Below are 24,575 nucleotides of genomic sequence, written 5' to 3' on the forward strand. Positions count from 1 at the left end.
CAAAGGTCATGGTTTAGTGTGTCGGAAAGCTCCTCCTCTAGTGTCCAAATAGCTTTGTTTTTCTCAGCTAGGAGAACGCGCGTAGCCGTAATTTGTTCTCGAAGTAGGGTGAGGCTAGTGCGGTTATAAATCCGGAGAGCCTTCTGTGAAGAGAAAGGTGTTTAAATTTTACACAATTCGGGATTAACTCGTTATCCTGGCAGCATTTTAGGAAGGTCAAACGATTTAGTTGCCTCGATATCTTCAGCTTCAGTTTGCCGTATTGGCAGGTGTGCGATAGAATTTCCGTGGATGATCGTAATTCTTGTAGAAAGGCTTTTATGTTGGTAACACATGACTATTAAATTATTTAAGGAATTTACAACGTATACTGGAATATTAGTTAAAAGAAACTTTAATAAATACTTCCTATATTTCGGCAATGTCACATTGCCATCTTCAATGGGAACATATAACTATGACACTAGGCCCACCAATAGTATTTATTAAAGTTTCTTTTAATTAATATTCCAGTATACGTTGTAAATTCCTTAAATAATTTAATAGTCATGTGTTACCAATGTATAAGCCTTTCTACAAGAAACAGTTGAGAAATCGTGAGAATATGACAAGAGACCTGTACTTTAGTTCTGTAGATCTGGAAAAGGCATACATAGGTGCCCAGAGAAAAGCTTTTCAAAACACTACAATTATATGGATGAATGGAACATTATACAGAACAATATATAATCTATATTTAAGTTGTCAGTCAGCAGTTAAAATTGAAAGAAATACAGGAAGATGGTTTGATGTAAGATCAGCGGTGAGACAAGGATGCACATTATCTCTGCTCTTATTCATAGTCTATATGGGTCACGTTATGAAAGAAAGTGGCATTAGTCCTGATATTAAAATTGGTGATGTCAAACTTAGCTGTTTGCTTTATGCAGATGATGTTGTACTCCTAAACACAATATAGAGCAAGTCTCCAGGTTTCTAACTAAACTGAATAACAGCTGTAGCAAATTTGGCATGAAAATCAGCAATAAAAAGACCAAAACTATGAAAATAGGAACGTAGAAAACTTTAGCTGCATTCTGAATAGAGATCCTATAAAACAAGTAAAATATTTCTGCTATTTAGGCACAGTTTTAGTGATGATGAAGGTTAAATCTGGAAAAAGACAGAATAAGCAAAGCTAGTGAGTAGCCATTTGAATAAATTCATATGGAATAAGAAGGTAAATCAGCCAAAAAACCAAACTAGCAGTTTACAAGACAGTGTTCAAACCAGTTTTAAGTTATGAATGAGAGAGTTGGGTTAAAAATAAAGCACTTCATCAAAAACTAGGGATCTAGTCTTTATAACCTGGTCTAGATAACATAGAGATCACAGATATGAGGCTTCTGAGAAAAATTAGAAGAGTGAACCGATGGCATCAATGACAGAATAACATTAAAAATGAAAATATTAGGAAGGAACTTGACATTGTTAACATTCAAGAACGTCAGCAGAGCTAATCTAAGGTGGTATGGCCATTTAAATAGAATGAGTGAGGAAAATTTAGCAAAATGAGTGTTTGATGCCAAGATGGAAGGAAAGAGACCCAGAAGAAGACCAAGGTCTTGGTGGATTGATTTGGTCAGAACTACCTTAGAAGAATGAAATGTTAAATATGAAAATACCAGAGTGCTTAGAAATAACAGAATATTTTGGAAGAAAATTATGGAAAGAGATTAATAATAATGTAAACTCAATCATGTAGTGCTGTCATAGTAACCTGAACACCCCTTAGGGCAAGGGTCTTAAACGCTTGGCCCGCAGAGATCTTTGCCGTGGCCCACAGGCCATTTTGAAAAAATAACTACTTAACATTAAAACACGATTAAATAAAAAATAATTTCAATGAAGCCAGCGGACCACTAAGCAATACTGCGGTATTTAGAATTGTAAGATGCAGCAAAGTGGCAAATGTGGTTTATGTGAAAAAGTGTAAGGTTGTGCATTTTGGGGTGAAAAGATTAGCAGCAGTATACCACATTGGTGGAACTGTACTCCAGGAGATCTTCCAATTGCACTACGGAGGTGCTTAAGGTGATGAAAGTGATTTCGCCCCAGTTCGCAAACATTGCCAAATATTGTCTAATAGCGACAATAATTCTGATGAAAAAAAAATGTAAAAAAAATGGTTACTTTTCAATAAAATTAAATGAATAAAGCTATAAAATAAACTTAGGCATTCTTATTTTCCTGAATTTTTATAAACTTTTTAATGTGATTTTAGGTTTATTTTAATTCATTGCTTCGGTTTTAGAAAATTATGGAACGCATCCCTAATTTTTCAATGTAAGTTAGGTCTTTTTTGTGTGATTTTTTATATGCGGTTTTCTGTGGAATGTAACTACTGCATAAAAAGAGACTTGACTGTATTTTATTATTTTTTTTTGCCAGGATGGAAGGAAAAAGATTCAGAGGAAGACTAAGATCTAACTAGATTGATATAGTGAAAATTGCCTTAGAAGACTGAATAACATCCTGACAGCAGATTGATTTGGAGAAAAAGTGTTGGTAATCATAATATTCTGTACAATGTGCACAAATCTTGCTATCCCTAGGTTTCTTGCTGATGATGAGTAGATCTTTTATGAAGAGTAGATTCTGCCTTAGCAATTTTCTCTCTTTTAATAATAAAGTGATTATTGAGTTGGAGAAAAGGAATGCTACATGATGATCTGGATTTTGTGAAGGCATTTGATGGAATACTACATGGAATTCTGTTACACAAAATTTAAACAAATGAGGATGGAAAAGAAGCTGATAATATTATTATTACACCCTCCATGCAGTCGGCAGACTCACTGTCGGATGTTCATTTAACTAACAACATATTTATCATATAAAATCTTAAAATCCTTAACACTCCTTGAATTAACAACACATTGTGGTAAATTCCATTCACTGACAATTCTCATGTAAAAAATCCGCTCCTCACCACACTTTTACACAACTTCCAGGAATGACCTCTGGTTCTTCCCCTCTCACCATCTACTCGTTTTATAATCATCTCTGGATTATTATCATCATCATCATCATCAAATTCCTGCCATACCCTCAAGGGGGTGTACAGGATATGATAGTACCACATGAAAAAATTACATTATTACTAACTTCCTATCTACAATTTTCCTCCAAATCAGTCCGTTAGTTGTCGACTCCAACATTATCAGATCTTATATTTCTATCGTCTAAGGCACTATGTACCGTATCAATCCACCTATATCTTGGTCTTCCTCTGGGTCGTTTTCCTGCCAACCTGGTAGAGAACACTTGTTTTGCTAATCTTTCCGCTCCCATTCTATTTAAGTGACCATACCACCTGAAATTAGCTCTGCTAACGCATTCCTGGATGCTGACAATGTCGAGTTCTTTCCTAATATCCTTGTTTTTTAATATGATATTGCCATTTATGCCATCTGTTCTTGCCTCTAATCTTTCTCAGGACTCTCATATCTGCAGTCTCTAGTCTTTGGTGAAGTGTTCTGACCCAGCTCTCAGATCTATAAGTTAAAACTGGTTTGAACACTGTCTTGTATACAGCTAATTTAGTGTTCTGACTAATTTCTCTCTTATTCCATATGAATTTATTCAATTGACTTCCCACCATACCAGCTTTGCTGATTCTGTTGTCTATTTCTATATTTAATTTACCATCTTCAGTAAAAATCGTGCCTAAGTAGCTGAAATGTTTTACTTGTTCCACAGGTTCTCCATTCACAACACAGCTGACATTTTCAATGATTCTGCCTATTTTCATTGTCTTTGTCTTTTTATTGCTGACCTTCATACCATATCTATTACAACAGTTACTCAATTTAGTCAGAGAATCTTGCAGACTTGTAGCGGATTTATTAAAAGCATAACATCATCTGCATAAAGCAAAGAGCTGACATTAACATCTCCAATTTTGATATCATGTTTAATACCACTTTCCTTCATAATGTGATCTATATATATAATGAATAACAGAGGGGATAATGTACATCCTTGTCTCACACCAGATTTAACATCAAACCATCTTCCTGTACTTCCTTCGATTCTAACTGCTGACTTACAACTCAAATAAAGACTAAGTATTTCTTGATATAATGCCCCATTGACACCATATAACTGTAGTGTATTGAATAGCTTCTCTCTTGGCACCTTGTCATATGCCTTTTCCAAATCAACAAAACTCAAATAGAGATCTTTGTTATATTCCCATGATTTCTCCACTATTTCTCGTAAAGTAAAGATCTGATCCTGACAGCCTCTATTTGGCCGGAATCCAGCTTGTTCTTCACCAAGCTTTTTTTCCACAATTCTTCTCAACCGTTTCTCAAGTATACTTGCATAGATCTTGCCAGGAACACTTAGTAGGGAAATACCTCTGTAATTCTCACATTCAGTTTTATTTCCCGTTTTATATATGGGTACTATGAGATCTCTACTCCAATCGTGGAGAATTTGTCTCTCTGTCCAGGCTTTCTGAACAATGCAGTGCAGCCACTGTAAGACTTTTATACCACCATATTTCAGCATTTCTGGTCGAATATCATCTACTCCTGCTGCCTTTCCACATTTTAAGCCTTTGATGGATTTTTCTACTTCAAGTATGGATATGTATTCCTGACTGCATGCCTGATCAGTGTTTTTTACCACTGTGCTGTCATCACTGCTCGTTTCATTTAGCAGTTTTTCAAAGTAATTACTCCATACTTCAAGGATATCTTTTTCTTCCGTTTTCATGTCACCTTTATCATCTTTAACTCCTTTTACAGCACTCTTTCCTCCATTCCTAAGCTTTTTCAACAACCTCCAGAATATTTTGCCACATTCTTGATATTTATTTTCTATATTCTTGCCAAAGTCCTCCCATGACTTTTGTTTAGCTAGTTTAGCACAGTGTTTAGCATTCTTGCATTTGTCTCTGTATTCTCTAAGAGCACAAGCTGACTTATTTGACAGGAACTTTTGATATGCTTTCTTCTTTTCCTTCACTGCCTGTTTAACTTCCTGTGTCCACCATGGAGTTCTAATTTTTCTATCCTTGCAGACAACTTCACCACATGCCTCTCTAGCTGAATCAATCAGGGCTTTCTTCAAGGCCTGCCACTGAATCTCCAAGGTTTGATTCCTGTTCTCAAAGTCTTTCATTTTTCCTTCAATAATCTTTGATTATTTTAGTCTACAGTTCACATCTGAGAGCTGCTCAACTTTTATTCACTTTAAAACTTTCTTACATGTTATTCTTTTCAATATGAAATTCAATTTTATCCTGCTCAAGACTAAATAGTGATCACTTCCAGTTTCAAATCCTCTGTACACTCTGGTGTCCTGCACCAGGGAGAAAACATCACTATTAACAATAACATAGTCAATGAGACTTTTCTTTTTCCTTGCCTCTTCTCTCCATGTGAATTTGTGCACATTTTTATGTTGGAACATGGTGTTAGTAATAACCAGTCCATGTCATGAGCAGAAATCCAACAGATATTTGCCATTATTATTAGCTTTGCTCTTTTCTCCAAATTTTCCCAAAATATTTTTGTATGTTTCACAATCATTTCCTACTCTGCTATTTAGATTCCCAACAAGGACCAACTTTTCCTTTTTCATTGTGTCAGCTGCTTTTTCTAAAGCATCAAAAAATTCCTCCACTTCTACCTTAGTAGAACCTTCTATGGGACCATAGGCACAAATAAGTCTCATTGTCCAGTTCCCCATTCTGATATTTGCCCACATTACTCTACTTGAGACTGCCTGCCATTCAAGAAGATTAGCCTCGTATTTTGTGTTGAATACTATGGCTACTCCTTCTTTTCCTTGATTGTCATTGCCTGAATATAACATTTTGTATTTATTGCTCAGAAAGATCTCACCAGTTTTGGTCTTTTTTGTTTCAGTCACCCCTATTATGTCGATCTGGTACTTATCTAATTCCTCAGCTAGCTCCACTTCTTTGCCATTCAGGCTTCTTATGTTGATAATACCGATCTTTAACTCTGGTGATGTTGAGTTGGGGTTTGTTTTCAGATTTGTTCCAGTAGCTGACTTTTCGCTGTTCGCCCTGGTTCCCTGGCGAAAACAACGGTGGCCTTGTTTAACTGGGCAACGCCCCAGCAGGCATGAAATTTTGTCATGTTGTACTATCATTTTTTATTTTGGTTTAACTAATAAGAATACAATTTGGTCGGCTAAGTTCCAAATTGCCAGCCCATCTTCGTTCGTTCAGTATCTAAGTAGATACCCAACAGGGTGCACCACGAGAAGGTGAGGATTGGACATTAGGTCAGAAGCCCTGGTCGGTTCTCCGCATTCCTTTAAAGGCTATGTGGAGGTCTCCTCTCAGTTATACAGCTTTGATCCTTAAGCACCCCATCTCTGGATTAATCTGATAAAATCCTCTCACTAATGTAAATGCCTATATCATATCCCCTCTCTTCCTCCTATCTACCAAACTCTGCAATCCACATTTCTTCAACCGCTCTCCATAACCACCATTCCAAAGTCCCAATGTTGACTTTGTCACTCGTCTCTGGACCCACTCCAATGTCTCCACAAAACCAGTTGACCAGATCTGAGCACAACAGTCTAAGTGTGGTCTGACCAGTGCCTTATACAGTGGCACAACCACTTCCTTATCCTTGCATGTTAGAGTATTTCTTATCATAGCAGCACTACGATGTGCAGCCTTTGCAACACCAGCAATATGCCCTCTAAATTTCAGTCTACTGTCAACCATCGCTCCGAATCTCTAATCTCATCCACACCCTGCAGTACGACACCATTGATATAGTTCACAGCCTTATATTTCTGCACTCCAAAATGCAACACCTTGCACTTATTGATTTTAAAACTACAACTCCACTGTTTTGTCAAAGTCTGCCAGTCTGGTTGGCCGAGTGGTTAGCATATCTGCTCTCTCCAGTCAAAACGCTTCATGTTGGAGGTTTAATGGAATATTATCAGCACTAAGTAAAGATTAAAACTAATTTTAATGCTTCCAATATTCTGTCTCAATCACAGAGACATCTTTAGGGATTACAAAAAACTTTTTGTAATAACACAAACAAATACAATACAACAGTGAGTGAAACTAAAGTCCTATCTAAGTGGTGCGCCCTCTATGGGCATTTGTAGGTGTCCTAGGATGTAAAGAGGGATCTCTCATAATTAATGTTTCCCAAATTTTGGGAAGTTTTATGCAACCAAAGAGAGAGAGAGAGATCATATCAGAGATCCCTCTTTACATCCTAGGCCACCTGCAAATGCTGACAGAGGGTGGACCACCTAGATAGGACTTCAGTTTCACTCACTGTTATAATATATTTGTGTGTGTTGTTACAAAAAGTTTTTTGTAATCCCTGAAGATGTCTCTGTGACTGAGACGAAATATTGGAAGCAATAAAATTAGTTTTAATCCTTACTCAGTGCTGATAATATTCCATTAAACCTCCAACATGAATTCTTCACAACACTTAAGCCTCAACACACAGAGTCAAAAGGCAGTGGGTTCGAATCCCAACATAGGCATGGATGTTTGTGATAGTCTGTGAATATAGTAGTGGTGGTCGGCGATAGATCGTGTTGGTTGTAGATGATGAAGGTAGCTGTGGTTGAAGGAAACAGAGAGTTGCAGAGTAGGTGCCCTTCCTCGATGAGTCTTGGACTCCCTGGAGGTGTTACATAATAATAATAATAATAATAAAAAGTCTATTCAAATCTTCCTGAAGGGAATTAACATCAGCAGTGCTACTTATAATTCTTCCTAACTTTTCATCATCAGCAAATAACTGAAGATCTCCAAGTCCACATGATACATCGTTTACCAACAAGTTAGACAGCAGGGGCCCAAGAACAGAACCCTGGGGCATGCCACTGGTTACCCTCCTTTTTTGAGACACTGCTCCATCATATACAACCTGCTGGTATCATTCAGAGAGCCAATCTAACAATATACTATCCATAGCTTGTACACCAACTTATCATGAGGTAATCTATCAAACACTTTTGCTAAGTCTAAGAATATCACTGTATATGATTCTCCCTTATCTAACACACTTGTCACCTTATCATAAAATGTAAGTAAATTACTAAAACAGGACCTACCCTTCACAAATACATGCTGACTATTATAAAGAATGCCATATCCATCTCTTCAACACCTTGACCACAACGACAGTTTTATAAAGACTGGCCTATAGTTGCAGACGTCTGTATTAGAACTATGCTTGTGGAGTGGTACTATTTTGCCTTCTTTCCACTCCTTCGGAACCCTACCCACCGCAAGACTTTGATTAAATAACCAGGTCATAGGCGTAGCCAACTGTGGTTCACATTCCTTAAGAATATGTGGTGATATGTCATCCATTCCCACAGCCTTATTCACATCTAACCCAACCAACATCTGATACACCAATGTTTCTTTCACTATCAATTCTCCTAATACTAGCCTCTCTTCTATATATTCCTCTTCATCGTTTACACCAGCATGATATATGCTGATAAAGTGCTCGTTCAATAATTCCACTCTATCCTTTGCAGCTATTAGTCTGCTGGTATGACTATCCCACAATTGTTAATCTGCCATAATTATTCTTCCTATTGCTTGCCATGTAGCAGAAAAATTCCCTTGAATTAATCTTGTCCTGACCAGCCAATCCCATCTCATACTGCACCTTTTCTTTCTTTACCATGCTCTTCGCCTATCCTGCACTTTATACTCTTCATGGATCTGATCACCATCTACTGTCTTGTACCTCCTCCATAACATTTTCTTTTCCGGAACAGCTTGCTTTATTTCACTGTTCATCCATTTCACTCCTACTCTGTTTACTTGCTTAACAGTTTGTATGCAGTCATACATTGTTTTTATCAGATACTGCCTTGTTGATTTCCTTGCATTGCCAACATATTTTCTGCTCAGCTCATCTAACTGATGCTAACTGACTGCAGAGCTTCTTATAATCACCTGCTTTATACTTCCACATATATCTATTTTTGGTAATGACCTTTTCTTGTTTCATCACTTCCCAAACAAGTATCTCATGATCACTCTCATCAACCGGTGGCAATGTCAACACCTCATTAACAACTATATCTTGTGAAGTTATCACCAAATCCAAAACATTAAAGCCTCTAGTTATTTCAATTGCATGCTGCTCATGATACTTACCTCTCAGAAATTGCACAAACTTGCTCTCCTTGTTCCCATACACTATCTCCTCCTTCTAGTCTATATTCCTGTAATTAAAGTCTCCCATCAGTATCACCTTCTTTTTACATGCCCAACTAATTTGCCAATCCCATCTCATACTGCACCTTTTCTCTGCATTCCCTGGCTTATAACAATATCCTATCAGATATACTAACCTGTTTATTTCAACTTCAAACCACACAGATTCAAAATCTGTGCATGCACCATTAACTTCCACACTTTGTGGACACAATTCCTCTGCAATCATTAACAGCACTCCCCCCCCCTCCTCCTCTTTTCACATTTCTATCCTTCTAGTTCTATTCCTGACATCACATCCTCCTCAGACAACCAACTTTCGCTTATTCCAATTATTTCTGGGTATACCACCTCAATCAATGCAACAAGCTCAGCTCTCTTTTTCCAAAGTTCGTTACATTTGTGTACAAACGTAACAAGCCTTATTTAAATTAAGGGAATATTAAATCTCACATTGTTTTAAAACCGAATAAGAAACTCAAAGATTGGAATCAGAGAGTTTCATGCCGAATATAATAAACTATAAAAATATCGGCAATTACTAGTGTGAGCTAATGCAAGTAGTCCTAGTATGTAGTATAATACTGGGCAACTCGAAGCAAAGGTGGTAAAGTTCTAATAGCTATTCTTGGTATTTTCCATAATGTAAAAACACATTTCCTAGGAAATGTATGCTATTATTACATTATGGCAGGAGGTCACTGCCCAGACCGGTTTCAGCCTTTTTTGAGGCTTCATCAGTGAGTAGCTAGACCAAATTAATACCAAAGGGTATAGCGAAAAGAACTTATATACTCTGCTATACGAGTTGTCAAACAGGTGCACCCATAAAGTTACTTAAATATAACTCATATAGCAGATTATATAAGTTCTTTTCACTATACCCTTTTGAAGCAACACATCGGTTATTTGCTTCATTGTTCACCAGGAAAGAATGTTTTATGCACTTTATTAGTAATCACACCTCTAATGATCGAGTCCCTCATACACTGATATACGACTATCCTTTGACACTTTCTTCATAATATTAACTTTCCTCCTTCTCCTTATCATCAGCTAATCTCTCCTTTAGATGCTTAATATCATCTTCCAGATGTTTCATTTTGCTTTTCATTTTCACTAATTCCTGCCGAAACTCTTCTACTACGGTCTTGATGTTTGTTCCCATTTCTGATTGCTCTAATCTACCCAGACATTTTTCACGTACATTAACGCTTTCCTTCTTCTAATTTACCCAAACAGTTCACAGATCTTCACATTTTTTGATGCACATATATATATATATATATATATATATATATGTAGCAGTTTTTGCATCACATCCACGGCAAAAAATCCAAAGCAGAGCCAGATTTTTGTATAGAAGCCTTCCGGCAGCTGGCGTACGTTTCTTTATGGATGCCATCTTTAGAAGCTGAAGCAGTACAACAAACAAGTAGCAAAACACTATATAAACAACAAAAAATTTCAACACCATCGCCACTGAAGGACACTTGTATCCAACTGAAAAAAATGCACACAATATGCTACAAAAAGCCACACTATACACTAATTAAAAACACTTTTTTTTAGCACAGCTCAAATCTGCCACTACATTAACTCATGACACTAGCAACACTTTATAGATGAGAGTGGTTGATAGCAGACAGATACTAAAGAGTGATATATGGAAGAACACAATACAGGAGAAAGCAGGTGACTAGTAATGTGCAGCACAGCTCAGTGCTTAGAATACTGCTATTTAATTACTACCTAATGATCTAGGAAATACCTTAACTGAGACTTCAGTGGTGTGAGTCATCATTATGGCATATTCATTAAAAATCGCAAATAGTAAACAACATGAAAAAAATTGCTTAATCAACTAGTTTCTTATGCCTTATTGCATGCATTTTAAGGATTAAATAAAAATTTGTATTATTAAAAAAAAAAAAAGCTTGTATTATCAGATTGATATCCAAAAATAACTACCATACATAGAATAATCTTAAAACTTGATGGTGAACATCACATTGAGCTGCCAGAAGCATGGCTCATATGACATTGAGTTTTATTACATCTATCACAATCCAATAAACAGCTGACTGAGTAGATTTAAAATAAGTCCTTGATTTTTGTTAATTCAGGTTGGACAATGTAGCATTCTTTGAATCTACACGCATAACCAATGAACTTAATATATAGCATTCCTGTGAACTGCCAAAGTACCTGATGTTTTTCTTTGGAGATATAAAATACTAATCCCAATCTGCGTGCCTGGTGTTTTTTTTCCACATCTTTCATGAGCAATTTAATACTATCTCGGCAGATCATCTCATCTGTCAACTAGATGTCAATTAGATGTAGCAGAAACCATATATGCAGAAAATTTTGTACACTCTGGTCTCTAGAGATGCAAAAGTGACAAAATGAAGAGGTTGTGAAAAACTTGGAAAAATGTTCTAGAGGTGACTGGAAAAAAACAACAGCAACTTAGAAATGTAGGAAAGAGTACTGTAAAAGGAATCAAAGATGGGAAAGCTGATGTGAAAACTGAAGATAAAAATATTCTAAATGCTTGGAGTAATTATTTTGAAAGACTTAAATGAAACAAGATGTGACAAACCAGTGGTGAAAATCTTCAAGAGGAATGCAATGAGTATATATAAATACTTGAGGTACAAAAAAAACCATCAAAAAACTGAAATGTTGAAAAATATCTAAAGTAAGTTTTTCAGTTAATTCAGAAGGCCTGGTCACAGGGTTGAATTCCAGATTATTCAAGTAAAGTTCTCCGAGTAACCATCTCTGAAAGGATGAAATAAAATGCGAACTGGAACATGCAGTAGGGAAATTCCTTTGCAAGTCTGAGTGTGAGAATTATTATTATTATTATTACCCCAAGACCTCATGGAGTCAAAGACTTATCTGGGAGGTCCTTTTATCACACACACACACATCTCATCATACCGTCTCCTAAACACACTCGAACTCCTTGCAGACACCACCTCAGGCAAGGCATTCCAATCATTCACAACCCTGCCTCTCACTCCCCTGGTCACACCCTCTTTATACAGTTTCCAGGGATGACCTCTGGTTCTCCCCTGATCTCCCACTATTCTCTGGAGAACTTCTCCACTATTGATCCTATAGCAACCCCTTACCAACTTGTAGGTCTCTATTATATCTCCACCTCTTCCTTCTGTCCGCCAGACTGCAAATTACATCTTCTCAATCTTTCCTCATACTTGACATTCCAGAGGTCAGAAACTACCTTAGTCAGGCGCCTTTGGACCCTTTCCAACATCTCTTCATCCTTCTGAAAACCCGGTGACCAAATGTAGGCACAATAGTCCATGTGCAGCCTAATCAAAGCCTTATACAATGGAACAAGAATCTCCTACTTCTACACGGCAGTGTCCTCTGCATCATTGCCAGAAGCCTTTATGTTGTTTCACAATTTGTGTCCCTAAATTTTAGATCCTTATACACTATCACCTCCAGATCTCTTATTTCCTCTACCTCCAACAATATATTTTCACCAAGCATAAATTCTGCATCCCATCTTTGTTTTCCAAATTTTAAAACCTTACATTTTGCAACGTTGACCTCACATCTCCATTTCCATGCCCAATCACTCAATTTATTCAAGTCTTCTTGTAAGGCCACAACATCTTCACTACTCTTCATGGTTCGTCCCAACCTTGTATCATCTGCAAACAACTGAATATCTCCATCCAAATCTTCGCCAATATCATTAATATACAAGTAAAACAGTAATGGTCCTAAAACAGACCCCTGAGGCACTCCACTAGTGACTTTTCCTTTTCCTGGATATCGCACCCCCATACACAACTTATTGATACCTATCAGATAGCCAGTCTCCAATCCAATGCACTAATCTAATATCCAACCCCATCTGCTCTAGTTTGACTGCCAATCTATCATGAGGTACTCTATCAAAAGCCTTTGCGAAATCCAAGTATATTACCATGTATCCTTCTCCTCTGTCCAAGGAAGCAGTCACTTTATTGTAATAAGTAAGATTAGTAAAACATGACCTCCCTTTAGAAAATCCATGCTGTCCATCAAAGATAATACCATTGTTGTCAACCCAACTATGGATCCTAGTTCTCACAAGTTTCTCCAAAATCTTAACCACAACACCTGACACATAGATAGGCCTATAGTTTGATGTATGAGTCCAATCACCTCCTTTATGAAGTGGCACAATCTTGCCCTCCTTAAGAACTTGACCAAGTGCAAAACTCGTATTAAAAAAATATGTCAAGGCAGGTGTCAATTCGCACATTCCTTCAGAATACATGGTGATATATTATCAAGTCCCACAGCCTTATTTACATCTAGTTTACTCAACTCCCCAAACACCTCTTACTCACTTACAGTCAGTCTCTCCTCCCCATCATCAACTGCTCTCAATCTCTCCATGAAGTCACTTTCACAAGATTGAAAGATCTTTATGAACTGCTCATTAAGTATTTCCACCACACATTCTGCAACAGCTGTCTTTATACCATTTTCTCCAATCAATGTCATCCTTTCATAATCATTCTTTCTTTTGCTGACTACATATCGAAAGAACTCCCTAGGATTCTTTTTGGCTTCATTAGCTAACTGCTGTTCATACCTCTCTTTAGCTACTCTCACCAACCAAGTCACCCTCCTTGCCTGGTCTTTGTAGACCTCATGAAATTGGTTATTTCCACTTCACTTATGCTGCCTCCACAATGCCCTTTTTCTCTGTATCGCATGCTTAATCTCTTTATTCATCGATATCACAGCTACCTTATTTAACCTTCTCACCCATGCTATACATTTAGACATTGCATCTACTAGATAGTTTTTGAAAATCCCCCAAACTGCGTTGATTTCTTTCCCAGCTAACTCCTCATTCCACGCTACACCAGCAAGCTGTCTCCTGAGCCCTTCATAATCACCACCCTTGTAGTTCTAGATATACCCTTTTCTTACAGGGGTTCATGCACTGCTGGCAACAACCCAGGTAATCACCTCATGGTCACTCTCACCAATTGGTGGATGATTCCTTCTTTCATCTCTACTTTGTATGGACATAACTCTTTCTCTATCATCAATAGCACTCCCCCTCCCTTTTTACCCCTTCTATCCTCACTAAACACATCATACCCTTCCATCTCTATTCCTGTCAGGATGTCATCCTCTTCCAACCATGTCTCACTTATTCCAACAATCTTTGGGTGAACAGACGCAATTAGTGCAACCATTTCATCTGTCTTGTTTCTTATTCTTCTAGCATTTGTATATAAACACAACAGCTCATTTCTGGATATACAGCTAGTTCCACTGATACCACTCACTCGATGTGATCTCTCCATGCTCGACTGGGGCCATTTCCCTTTCTGCTTCTTCATTTTTGAACCTTTTTCAATTCCAACTGTTTCCTCTTGATCCCTGGTCATCCCATTCCTTTCCTGCCTACACATGCTCTCACCTCCCCTTGGAGCATCCACCTTTCTCACGCTGTGTACCCCTGTCCACCCTGAGCCTCCCTGTTTCCCTGCTCCTCTTGCACACCCATTCTCTCATTTTCTATACTCATACCACTCACTTCCCCATTCATTTCCACCTCTTCAAATCTCCTGTCTTACTCTGCTGCTCTTCCACATCACTCCCCTCTTGATCTGATTCATTCTCTCTATTCACTTCTCTACCTTCCAGCAGCAGTCTCTCCAAGCGACTCATCCCACAACCACTCAAATGCAGTCCATCGCTCCCATACAGCTCACTTCGTCCCTCAAACTCATTCCACACATTAACAAACTGTACTTCCATCTCCTCACACATTTCAGCCAGCATATCATTCATAATCCTTGCTCTCCACCTCATTTCACCACAGTTATATCTAGGCAACACACTGACTACCCTTCCTGTCACACTATTCTCTTTTATCCTTCCAAGCAGCCTCCTGATATCCATTCTGACACGCTCTTTGTCCTCTCTCAAATCATTTGTACCAATTAATACTATTAACTCTTTTGCCCACTTCTGCCTCATATCCAATGTCTCAATCACTCTACTCATTTTACCACCTGGAAAACATACCTTGTGCATTCAATCCTCTTGCACACCTTTAATAATGGAGTCGCCATATAACGCCACTCGCTCATCTTTCGTTAACTCTTTCATGCCATCATGATTTATTTTTATAGTTTTTACCTGAATTCTCTTAATTTCATTCTGCATCCATTTCATTTCTTGCCTCATCCAATCCAATTCACCTTCCGAATCTTGCGACACATTCTCTCTATCATTAAATCTTTCAAACTCTCGACCCCCTCTTCTCACTTTCACTCTCATTCATCCTTCTTTGTTTCCGTACTTTCAGTCTAACATGCATCCAACTTTCGCTATCATTCTTCTCACTTTCACTCTCATTCATCTTTCTTTGTTTCTGTACTTTCAGTCCAACATGCGTCGAACTTTCGCCATCATTCATTCTTTCAATTTTTTTCACTTTCGATTTTTGCGTCACGCTATTTCTAGTTTCATTCGTTCTCTCAATTTCATTTCCTTCCACCACAATCGCCTCACTTTCGTCCCTTTTAACATCTGTTATGGTTTTCAAATCACTCTTTTTCTTTTTTTTTTACTGATTTTTTTAACATTTTTTCGCCGCTTTTTCCCACCATCCTTCTCTTTCAAACGTGCACTCATTTTCCCTGTGACATTCTCGCTACTAACACTTTCTGTCATCAATTTCATATTTGCATTCATCAGATCCTCGTTCAGGTCACACTTCACCCACACCCTTCTTCCATCCGCTCTAATCATCCACAAATCATTTATTTAATCGAAAGAATACATATAACAGACCTCACACTTAACGAAACAACTGAAATCTAAATTAAAGTCATGGAATGACAATGCTCTGCCATTTTTTTTTTTCCTGCAAAGGAATTTCCCTACTGAGTGTTCCAGTTAAGTTTTGTGCAAGCATACATAAGAAGAGGCTATGAAAAAATTGTCAATGAGAAACCTGGTGAAGAATAAGCTGGATTCAGTTATCAGGTTCAGATTTTCAGCTTAAGACAATTTAGAAATGATGAGAATATAATCAAGATCTGTGTTTCAATTTTATACATCTGGAAAAGGCATATCGCAAGGTTCCAAGAAAAAAGCTGTGCAAAACACTGCAATTATAAGGTGTAAATGGAACATTATATAACACAGTAGATATACAGAAGATGGTCTGATATAAAATCATGCATGGATGAATAACAATAGAGATTAGGTGGGCACACCATCTCCACTGTTATTCATCAACGATATGGATAGTATTATGTAGGCAGGGCCGGTGCTACCAATTAGGCAAACTAGGCAACCGCCTAGGGTGCAAGCCATGAAGGGACACAAACCTTCAAGCTATGCTTTATTCATACTTTACTAAAATATCAAAATTAAATAGTGATATATGATTTAGGTATCGATTCTTTTTCCTTATCCCTCACATATCACACTATTTTACTATTTAACTTTTGGTTCTTTTATATCAAAATTAAATAGTGATATATGATTTAGGTATCGATTCTTTTTCCTTATCCCTCACATATCACACTATTTTACTATTTAACTTTTGGTTCTTTTATGTTCCTTACCTAAATGATTTGAATTTACTGCTATTTAAAATTCCGTTAAGATAAATATTTTAAAATGTTAACATTATAAAATAATAAATTTCAGTATTTTATAACTTTTTTTTGTAAATGAATTAAAACAGAGAATTTTCAAATTAATTAAAAAAGAAAATAAAAAAAGCCCTATTAATTTAACCTGAAAGACAATTTTATTTTGTTTAATGTCAGTTAGAAACATTTTAGTTTATGAAATAAGGGGTGCACTTGTGAAATAAGGGGCACACTTGTAAACTTTGCCTAGGGTGCAAAATAACCTAGCACCGACAGTTTATGTAGGAATGTGGCATTAAACCTGATATCAAAATTGGTGATGTTAATCTCAGCTCTTTATGTAGATGTTATAATCTTATATAAATTATTATTATTACCCAAGATCCCTTGGAGTCAAACACTCAACTAGGAGGTCCTTTTATCATACACACAACTCATCATACTTTAAACACACTCAAATTCTCTGCAGACACCACACACTCAGGCAAGGCATTCCAATCATTCACAACTCTGCATTCAAAATGCAAAACCCTGCTTCTCATGCCTTTTTGAAGAGATGCAGAGACAGCAATCTTATTCTTAACTGCATCAAGCTAAAAATATACCCACATAAGGGGTTTGAAGGTGATGATTTAACACACATGATAAAAATTGCATATCTAGCACTTTGTAACATTAATTCTATAAAAGATTCACTTAAAATAGGAAAATCTTGTGATAGAGGTTTCTGATTGCTCATTTCTATAAGACAGCTCAAAATATTTCTCATATTCTTACAATCGCTAAATATACTTACTGCGCCAGCATAGTGCCTAACCCGAAAACTATGATGAGGTAATGTACTGTCCATTAGGAAATTACGGCATCCACGACTTTCAAAATATGGATTATCTTGGCAAGCCTGTGTTAGTTTATACAGGAATGTCTCATCGCTAACTGGACCTGGCCGAAGGCACTCTTCATCCAACATTGCAAGAATTCCATGGTTATTCTAAAGAAATGTACAAAATATATTATCAAATTAGCATGTACAATAAATATATTACACCTAGATTCAGGCATATATCCACAACTTGATATCATAACACTGAGCTAAGAGATTACCATGTTTTTAATCATGTAAGTTGTATTATTTCTTGCTTCTCTCAAGAGGGGATTCAACAGTCTTTACATAAAACAAATACAACTGATAAAGCCACTCTAGTACAAACAGTACAGTATATTGAATGTTATATGTGTTCAATATATGTGACAAAGTTCAATATGTGTTGTCTAAGATGTGCATCCTACAGAAAGTCTTGTAATGTGGAAGTATTGAACAACAGCAATAATAATAATAGTAAAAAATATGCATAGTATGATAATTCTTGCTAGTTCACTGAAATATGATGGACTCGGTTAATTTTTGGGTATGTATGGTCAATACTCATTGTTTTCTGTGAGTTCTAATTACAACAGGACCCAATGTCAGAAACTTAGTTCCCAGTCCTGTGGCATCTCAATGATGGTATCCCTGGTTGGCTGATCAGTCAGTCAGTCAACAAAATTGATTGCCCATGCCTCTCCAGACCAAAACATTTTAGAGTTTTGTCTACAGAGGTGGATGAAAGAGCTGATGAACAAGAGAAAACCAAACACATGACATACACACGCTTTAGTTACATTTGGATACTGTAGCCTACATAGTCACCTCTCATTACTGTGAACTCATTGGAGGAAGGCAAAATGAATAGTTTGTTATAGTTAATTTAGCTGAACCACATGACACTATGGAACTCAGGAATTTCTGGTAGTTTTAATAGTAAATGAATTCACTAAAGTGGTGTTTGGTGGAGCAAGATTCAAATCAACTGTATACAGAACAAACTTCAGTTCTATATGGTGACATTATATGATCAATATTTTTACTCCTCAGCAATATACTTTAGGAGAAAAATAACTGCAACAAATACTTTTTAATGGTCACCATCAAACTCATTACAGAAATAGTAAGGAACAATCAATTTATCTTTTTAGTCATCACAGTAAAACAGGCAGTGACACATCACTTGAAGTTTATAGAAAAACCAACTTACAGGTCAATAATCTTTTCTTGCCATGTGAAAGAACAGAATACTACATTATTTAGGGGCTATAAGAGATAAAAATAAAAAATAAATGATTTTCCTATAATATGATTTGCTGGTCTGGTTTGGCCGAGTGGTTAATGTATCTGCTCTCCAGCCTGTGGGTTTGAATCCTGCAGTGGGCATGAATGTTTCTGATTTTCTATGAAAATACTAATGGCAGTGGTGAGTGGTAGATAATGATGATGATAGTTGTGGTTTGTTGTAGTTGGCAGATTGAGTGGTGGAGACAGAGCTGTAGAGTAGGTGCCCTCCCTTGAGGAGTCTTTGGACGCCCTGGAGGTGTCACATAATAATAATAATAACCAATTTGCTTTTAATGGACATCCAAAAAAGTCATCATTACCATTAATTTCCTGATATGTACTCTCTATATGATTAAGTTTACATTACTACAATGAACAATCTTCCTCCAAATTAGTCTATTTCTTGTCAGTGCTCCATATTGTCATATCTAATATTCTGGTCTTCTGCGGCAGTTAATAAATCTGTCTAGATCTTCATCTTCCTCTGGATCTTTGGGGGGGGGGGGAGTGGCCCTGGTCCCCAAAAAAAGAAAAAGGAAAAAACCCCAGTTATACATTTGATTTAATCCTTTATCCAAGTGTAAGCAAACAAAGTTTGTGCCTGAAGTATTTTCAGGATTGGGGAAACTAGTTCAGGAGAACTTTGTTTGCTTACACTTGGATGAAGGATTAAACCAAATCTATAATTGGTAGCATAACCAAGTGAAAAAACTTCCATCAAGGAAAACGCACTTGGAAATTTTCCAAAAATCTTTTCCTAATTAAAATTCATTTTTTTTATTTATGTTGTGTCGTGTCTTCTATTTCTATACTACTTATGAATTAGCGGTCACATAAGGTGGGAATGCCCTATAGCTCTCGGGAATCACAGCCACAGTGAATGCAAGGTGAACGAAGTAGTGCTCGGGTGGACCCAGCACTACTTTGTTTGCCAAAGCCAGGCCAGAGCAGGCCAGGCCAGGCATGGGTACCATGTATTGGCGATCACTGCAGATGCTCAGGTCATATGTCATAGGTCATATGCAATATGTATTCTCAAATCATCTACTCAACTTGCCCCCAAGACTAAATCTTGAGTGCTCCCCCCCCTGCAAGATTAAATCCTGAGTGCACCACTGCTTGGCATCAAACAGTTTTGCTAATCAGTTCCAATTCTATTTATGTGACAATACCACCACAGATTAGCTCATCTCAGCTCAGCTCAGCTCACACAATCCTGAATACTAACAATGCTAAGTTCTTTCCTAATTGTCTTCATTTTTAATATGATACCGCCAGTGATGCTATCTTTCATACTGATAAGTTATGGAGAGTAAGCAATGTTTAATAATTACTTTAATTCCCCAATGTTTCAACCGTCATATTAAGGTCATCATCAGGAGTATACATACATTAGACAACGACATTAGATTTTAAACAGTATGCCAAAGTGACAATGACTTGATTCCATTATTCTACCGACCTGACCTCTAGCGTGAAAAAAATCTACATCAATGCTATATCCTGTTTATAGCATGATCAGAGAACTAATTCCCATTAATGCTTTAAATACAGCAATACTGGTAGCCGAATCAATAACTTAACATACAACAAACACTTATATGTAATAATGGGAAGTGCTATTGATGATAGAGAAAAAGTTATGTCCATACAAGGTAGAGATGCAAGAGAGAAATAAGGCCAGTGGTTTTGAGGCAGTATGGTGTGAGATAGAGGTGAATAGAATCAAATACTTGGTGGGATGTTGTTATAGACCTGGTAATGTGGATGGTGGTGATAGTGAAATGTATAGTCAAATAAGCCAAGCAAATAAGAAAAGGGTGATCATTATGGGTGATTTTAATTATGGCAATATAGGCTGGAATGAAGAGATAGCAACTGGAAGTAAAGAAAATGAGTTCCTTGAGTTTTTGAGGGATAACTACCTCAGACAGTATGTAACAGAGGGCACACAAGGATTAAGGGTCTTGGATTTGGTCATCTCATCAGAGGATGTAATTATCAATGAGGTGTCAAATCATCCAACAATTGGCAAGAGTGACCATGAGGTGATCACCTGGGTGGTTGCCAGCAGTGCAAGAACCCCTGTGAAAAAAGGGTATATGTGGAACTACAAGGGGGGGGGGTGATTATGAAGAGCTCAGGAGACAGCTTGCAGGTGTAGCATGGAATGAGGAGTTAGCTGGAAAAGAGATCAATGCAGCTTGGGGGATTTTTAAGAACTATTTACTAGATGCAATGTCTAAATGTATAGCACGGGTGAGAAGGTTAAATAAGGTAGGTATGAGATGGATGAATAAAGAGATTAAGCATGCAATACAGAGAAAAAGGGCATTGTGGAGGCAGCATAAGAGAAGTGGAAATAACCAATTTCATGAGGTCTACAAAGACCAGACAAGGAGGGTGACTTGGTTGGTGAGAGTAGCTAAAGAGAGGTATGAACAGCAGTTAGCTAATGAAGCCAAAAAGAATCCTAGGGAATTCTTTCGACATGTAGCCAGCAAAAGAAAGAATAATTATGGAAGGATGACATTGATTGGAGGAAATGGTATAAAGACAGCTGATGCAGAATGTATGGTGGGGATACTTAATGAGCAGTTCATAAAGATTTTTCAATCTTGTGAATGTGACTTCATGGAGAGATTAAGAGCAGTTGATGATGGGGAGGAGAGACTGACTGTAAATGAGCAAGAGGTGTTTGGGGAGTTGGGTAAACTAGATGTAAATAAGGCTGTGGGACTTGATAATATATCACCAAGTATTCTGAAGGAATGTGCCAGAGGGTTGACACCTGCCTTGACATATTTTTTTAATACGAGTCTTGCACTTGGTCAAGTCCCTAAAGAGTGGAAGGAGGGCAAGATTGTGCCACTTCGTAAAGGAGGTGATCGAAGTCAAGCATCAAACTATAGGCCTATCTGTGTGTCAGGTGTTGTGGTTAAGTTGTTGGAGAAGCTTGTGACAACTAGGATCCAGAGTTGGGTTGACAACAAAGGTATAATCTTTGATGGACAGCATGGATTTGCTAAAGGGAGGTCATGTTTTACTAATCTTACTTATTACAATAAAGTGACTGCTTCCTTGGACAGAGGAGAAGGATACATGGTAATATACTTGGATTTCGCAAAGGCTTTTGATAGAGTACCTCATGATAGATTGGCAGTCAAACTAGAGCAGATGGGGTTGGATATTAGATTAGTGCATTGGATTGGAGACTGGCTATCTGATAGGTATCAATAAGTTGTGTATGGGGGTGCGATATCCAGGAAAAGGAAAAGTCACTAGTGGAGTGCCTCAGGGGTCTGTTTTAGGACCATTACTGTTTTACTTGTATATTAATGATATTGGCGAAGATTTGGATGGAGATATTCAGTTGTTTGCAGATGATGCAAAGTTGGGACGAACCATAAAGAGCTGTGAAGATGTTGTGGCCTTGCAAGAAGACTTGAATGAATTGAGTGATTGGGCAAGCAAATGGGGATGCGAGTTCAATGTTGCAAAATGTAAGGTTTTAAAATTTGGAAAACAAAGATGGGATGCAGAATTTATGCTTTGTGAGAATATACTGTTGGAAGTAGAGGAAATAAGAGATCTGGGGGTGATAGTGGATAAGCAACTAAAATTTAGGGGACACATCGCCAAAATTGTGAAGACAACACAAAGACTTCTGGGAATAATGCAGAGGACACTGATGTGTAGAAGTAGAGAATTCTTGTTCCATTGTATAAGGCTTTGATTAGGCCACACATGGACTATTGTGCCCAGATTTGGTCACCTGGTTTTCAGAAGGATGAAGAGATGTTGGAAAGGGTCCAAAGGTGACTGACTAAGGTAGTTTCTGACCTCTGGAATGTCGAGTATGAGGAAAGATTGTAAAGATGTAATTTGCAGAGTCTAGTGGAGAGAAGGAAGAGGGGAGATATGATAGAGACCTACAAGTTGCTAAGGGGGTTGTTATAGGATCAATGGTGGAGAAGTTCTACAGAGAGTAGTGGGAGATCAGGGGAGAACCAGAGGTCATCCCTGGAAGCTGTATAAAGAGGGTGTGAGTAGGGGAGTGAGAGGCATGTTATTTTCGTGCAGAGTTGTGAGTGATTGGAATGCCTTGCCTGAGAGTGTGGTGTCTGCAAGGAGTTTGAATGTGTTTAAGACACGGTATGATGAGATGTGTGAGATAAAAGGACCTCCTAGATAAGTCTTTGACTCCATGAGGTCTTGTTTAATAATAATAATAATAATAATAATATAACAAACACGTATGTTAAATTATTGATTAGGCCACCACTATTGCTGTAGCGTTCTCTATGTTATAAATAGGATATAGCTTTGAAGTAGGATTCCCCTCCCCCCTCCCCCCACTAGAGGTTAGGACATTAGAATAACAGTTGATCAAATCATTGTCACTTTGGTATACTGTTTGAAATGTCATGCAGCTTGTCTTTGTGTGTGTGTGTGTGTGTGTGTGTGTGTGTGTGTATATATATATATATGTGCGTGTGTGTATACCCCCAGATGATTACCTCAATATTACTATTATTACATGACACCTCCAAGGAGTCCAAAGACTCATCAAAGGGGGGCACCTAATCTACAACTCTCCATCACCACTATCCAATCCACCAACTACGGCAAACCAGATCATCTACACCAATGCCGTCTGCTGCTCCCCACCACCATTAGTATTTTCACACACAATCACAAACATCCTTGCCCATGCTGGGATTCGAACCTGCAGCCTTTTGGCTGGAGAGCATATATGCTAACCACTCGGCCCACCCGGTCAAAACATCAGGAAATTAAAGCAATTATTTTTGACGTGGTTTTAGTATCCATAATTGATCACTATGAATGCTATAACATTAAAGGAAAGTGATGCCATCAGTTCACTCCCCTAATTTTTCTCAGAAACTCTCATATCTGTGGTCTCTTTGATCAAGTACTTTATAATTTAAAACTGGTTTGATCACCTATGTATATAGCTAGTTCAGTATTTAACTGATTTCTTTCTTATTTCATACACATTAATTCAACTGGCTCACTACTATACCAGTTTGTTTATTCTGTTGTCTATTTCGATATTTAATTTGCCATCTTGATAGTGTGGAAGGTGTGAGTGACTGTGATAGTTTAGGAGATGGTTTTGTTTTGGAGAGTGAATTTAGATCAAGATTGACTGACCTGCAGAGGGAGATAGATGAGCTGAAAGAGTAGGTGGAATGTCTTGTGAATGAGAGCAGAAGTATGAAAGATAAGAATAGGAGAATGGAAGAGATAAATGCAAGACGAATCAGAGTCGGGGAGAGAGAGAAAGGAAACTGAAGAGAGGGAATGAGTGAGAGGTATGGGAATGCTAGCAGAGGAGAGAATGGAAACAGCAGAAGAGAGGGAATGAGAGAGAGGTATGGGAATGCTAGCAGAGGAGAGGATGGAAACAGTAGGAGAGACGGAATGAGAGAGGAATATGGAAGTGCTAGAAGAGGAGAAAATGGAAAAAGTAGGAGAGAGG

The 24,575-nt window shown here is 37.6% G+C and overlaps 1 protein-coding gene across 1 annotated transcript in view; it reads right to left on the reverse strand.

Annotated features, from left to right (window-relative positions):
• The window catches only part of LOC150098956 (unconventional myosin-Ib-like), a 574,946-nt gene that overhangs the window by 70,212 nt on the left and 480,159 nt on the right, over positions 1–24,575 (reverse strand). Inside the window, exon 18 of the mRNA XM_090405778.1 lies at positions 17,714–17,908. Coding sequence (XP_090261904.1) covers positions 17,714–17,908 — 195 coding nt within the window. The remainder of the gene's footprint in view (positions 1–17,713; positions 17,909–24,575) is intronic.

This window comes from Typopeltis vanoorti, chromosome 15, assembly GCF_054136105.1.
Source record: "Typopeltis vanoorti isolate ZY-2024b chromosome 15, IOZ_Tvanoo_1.0, whole genome shotgun sequence".
Lineage (NCBI taxonomy): Eukaryota > Metazoa > Arthropoda > Arachnida > Uropygi > Thelyphonidae > Typopeltis > Typopeltis vanoorti.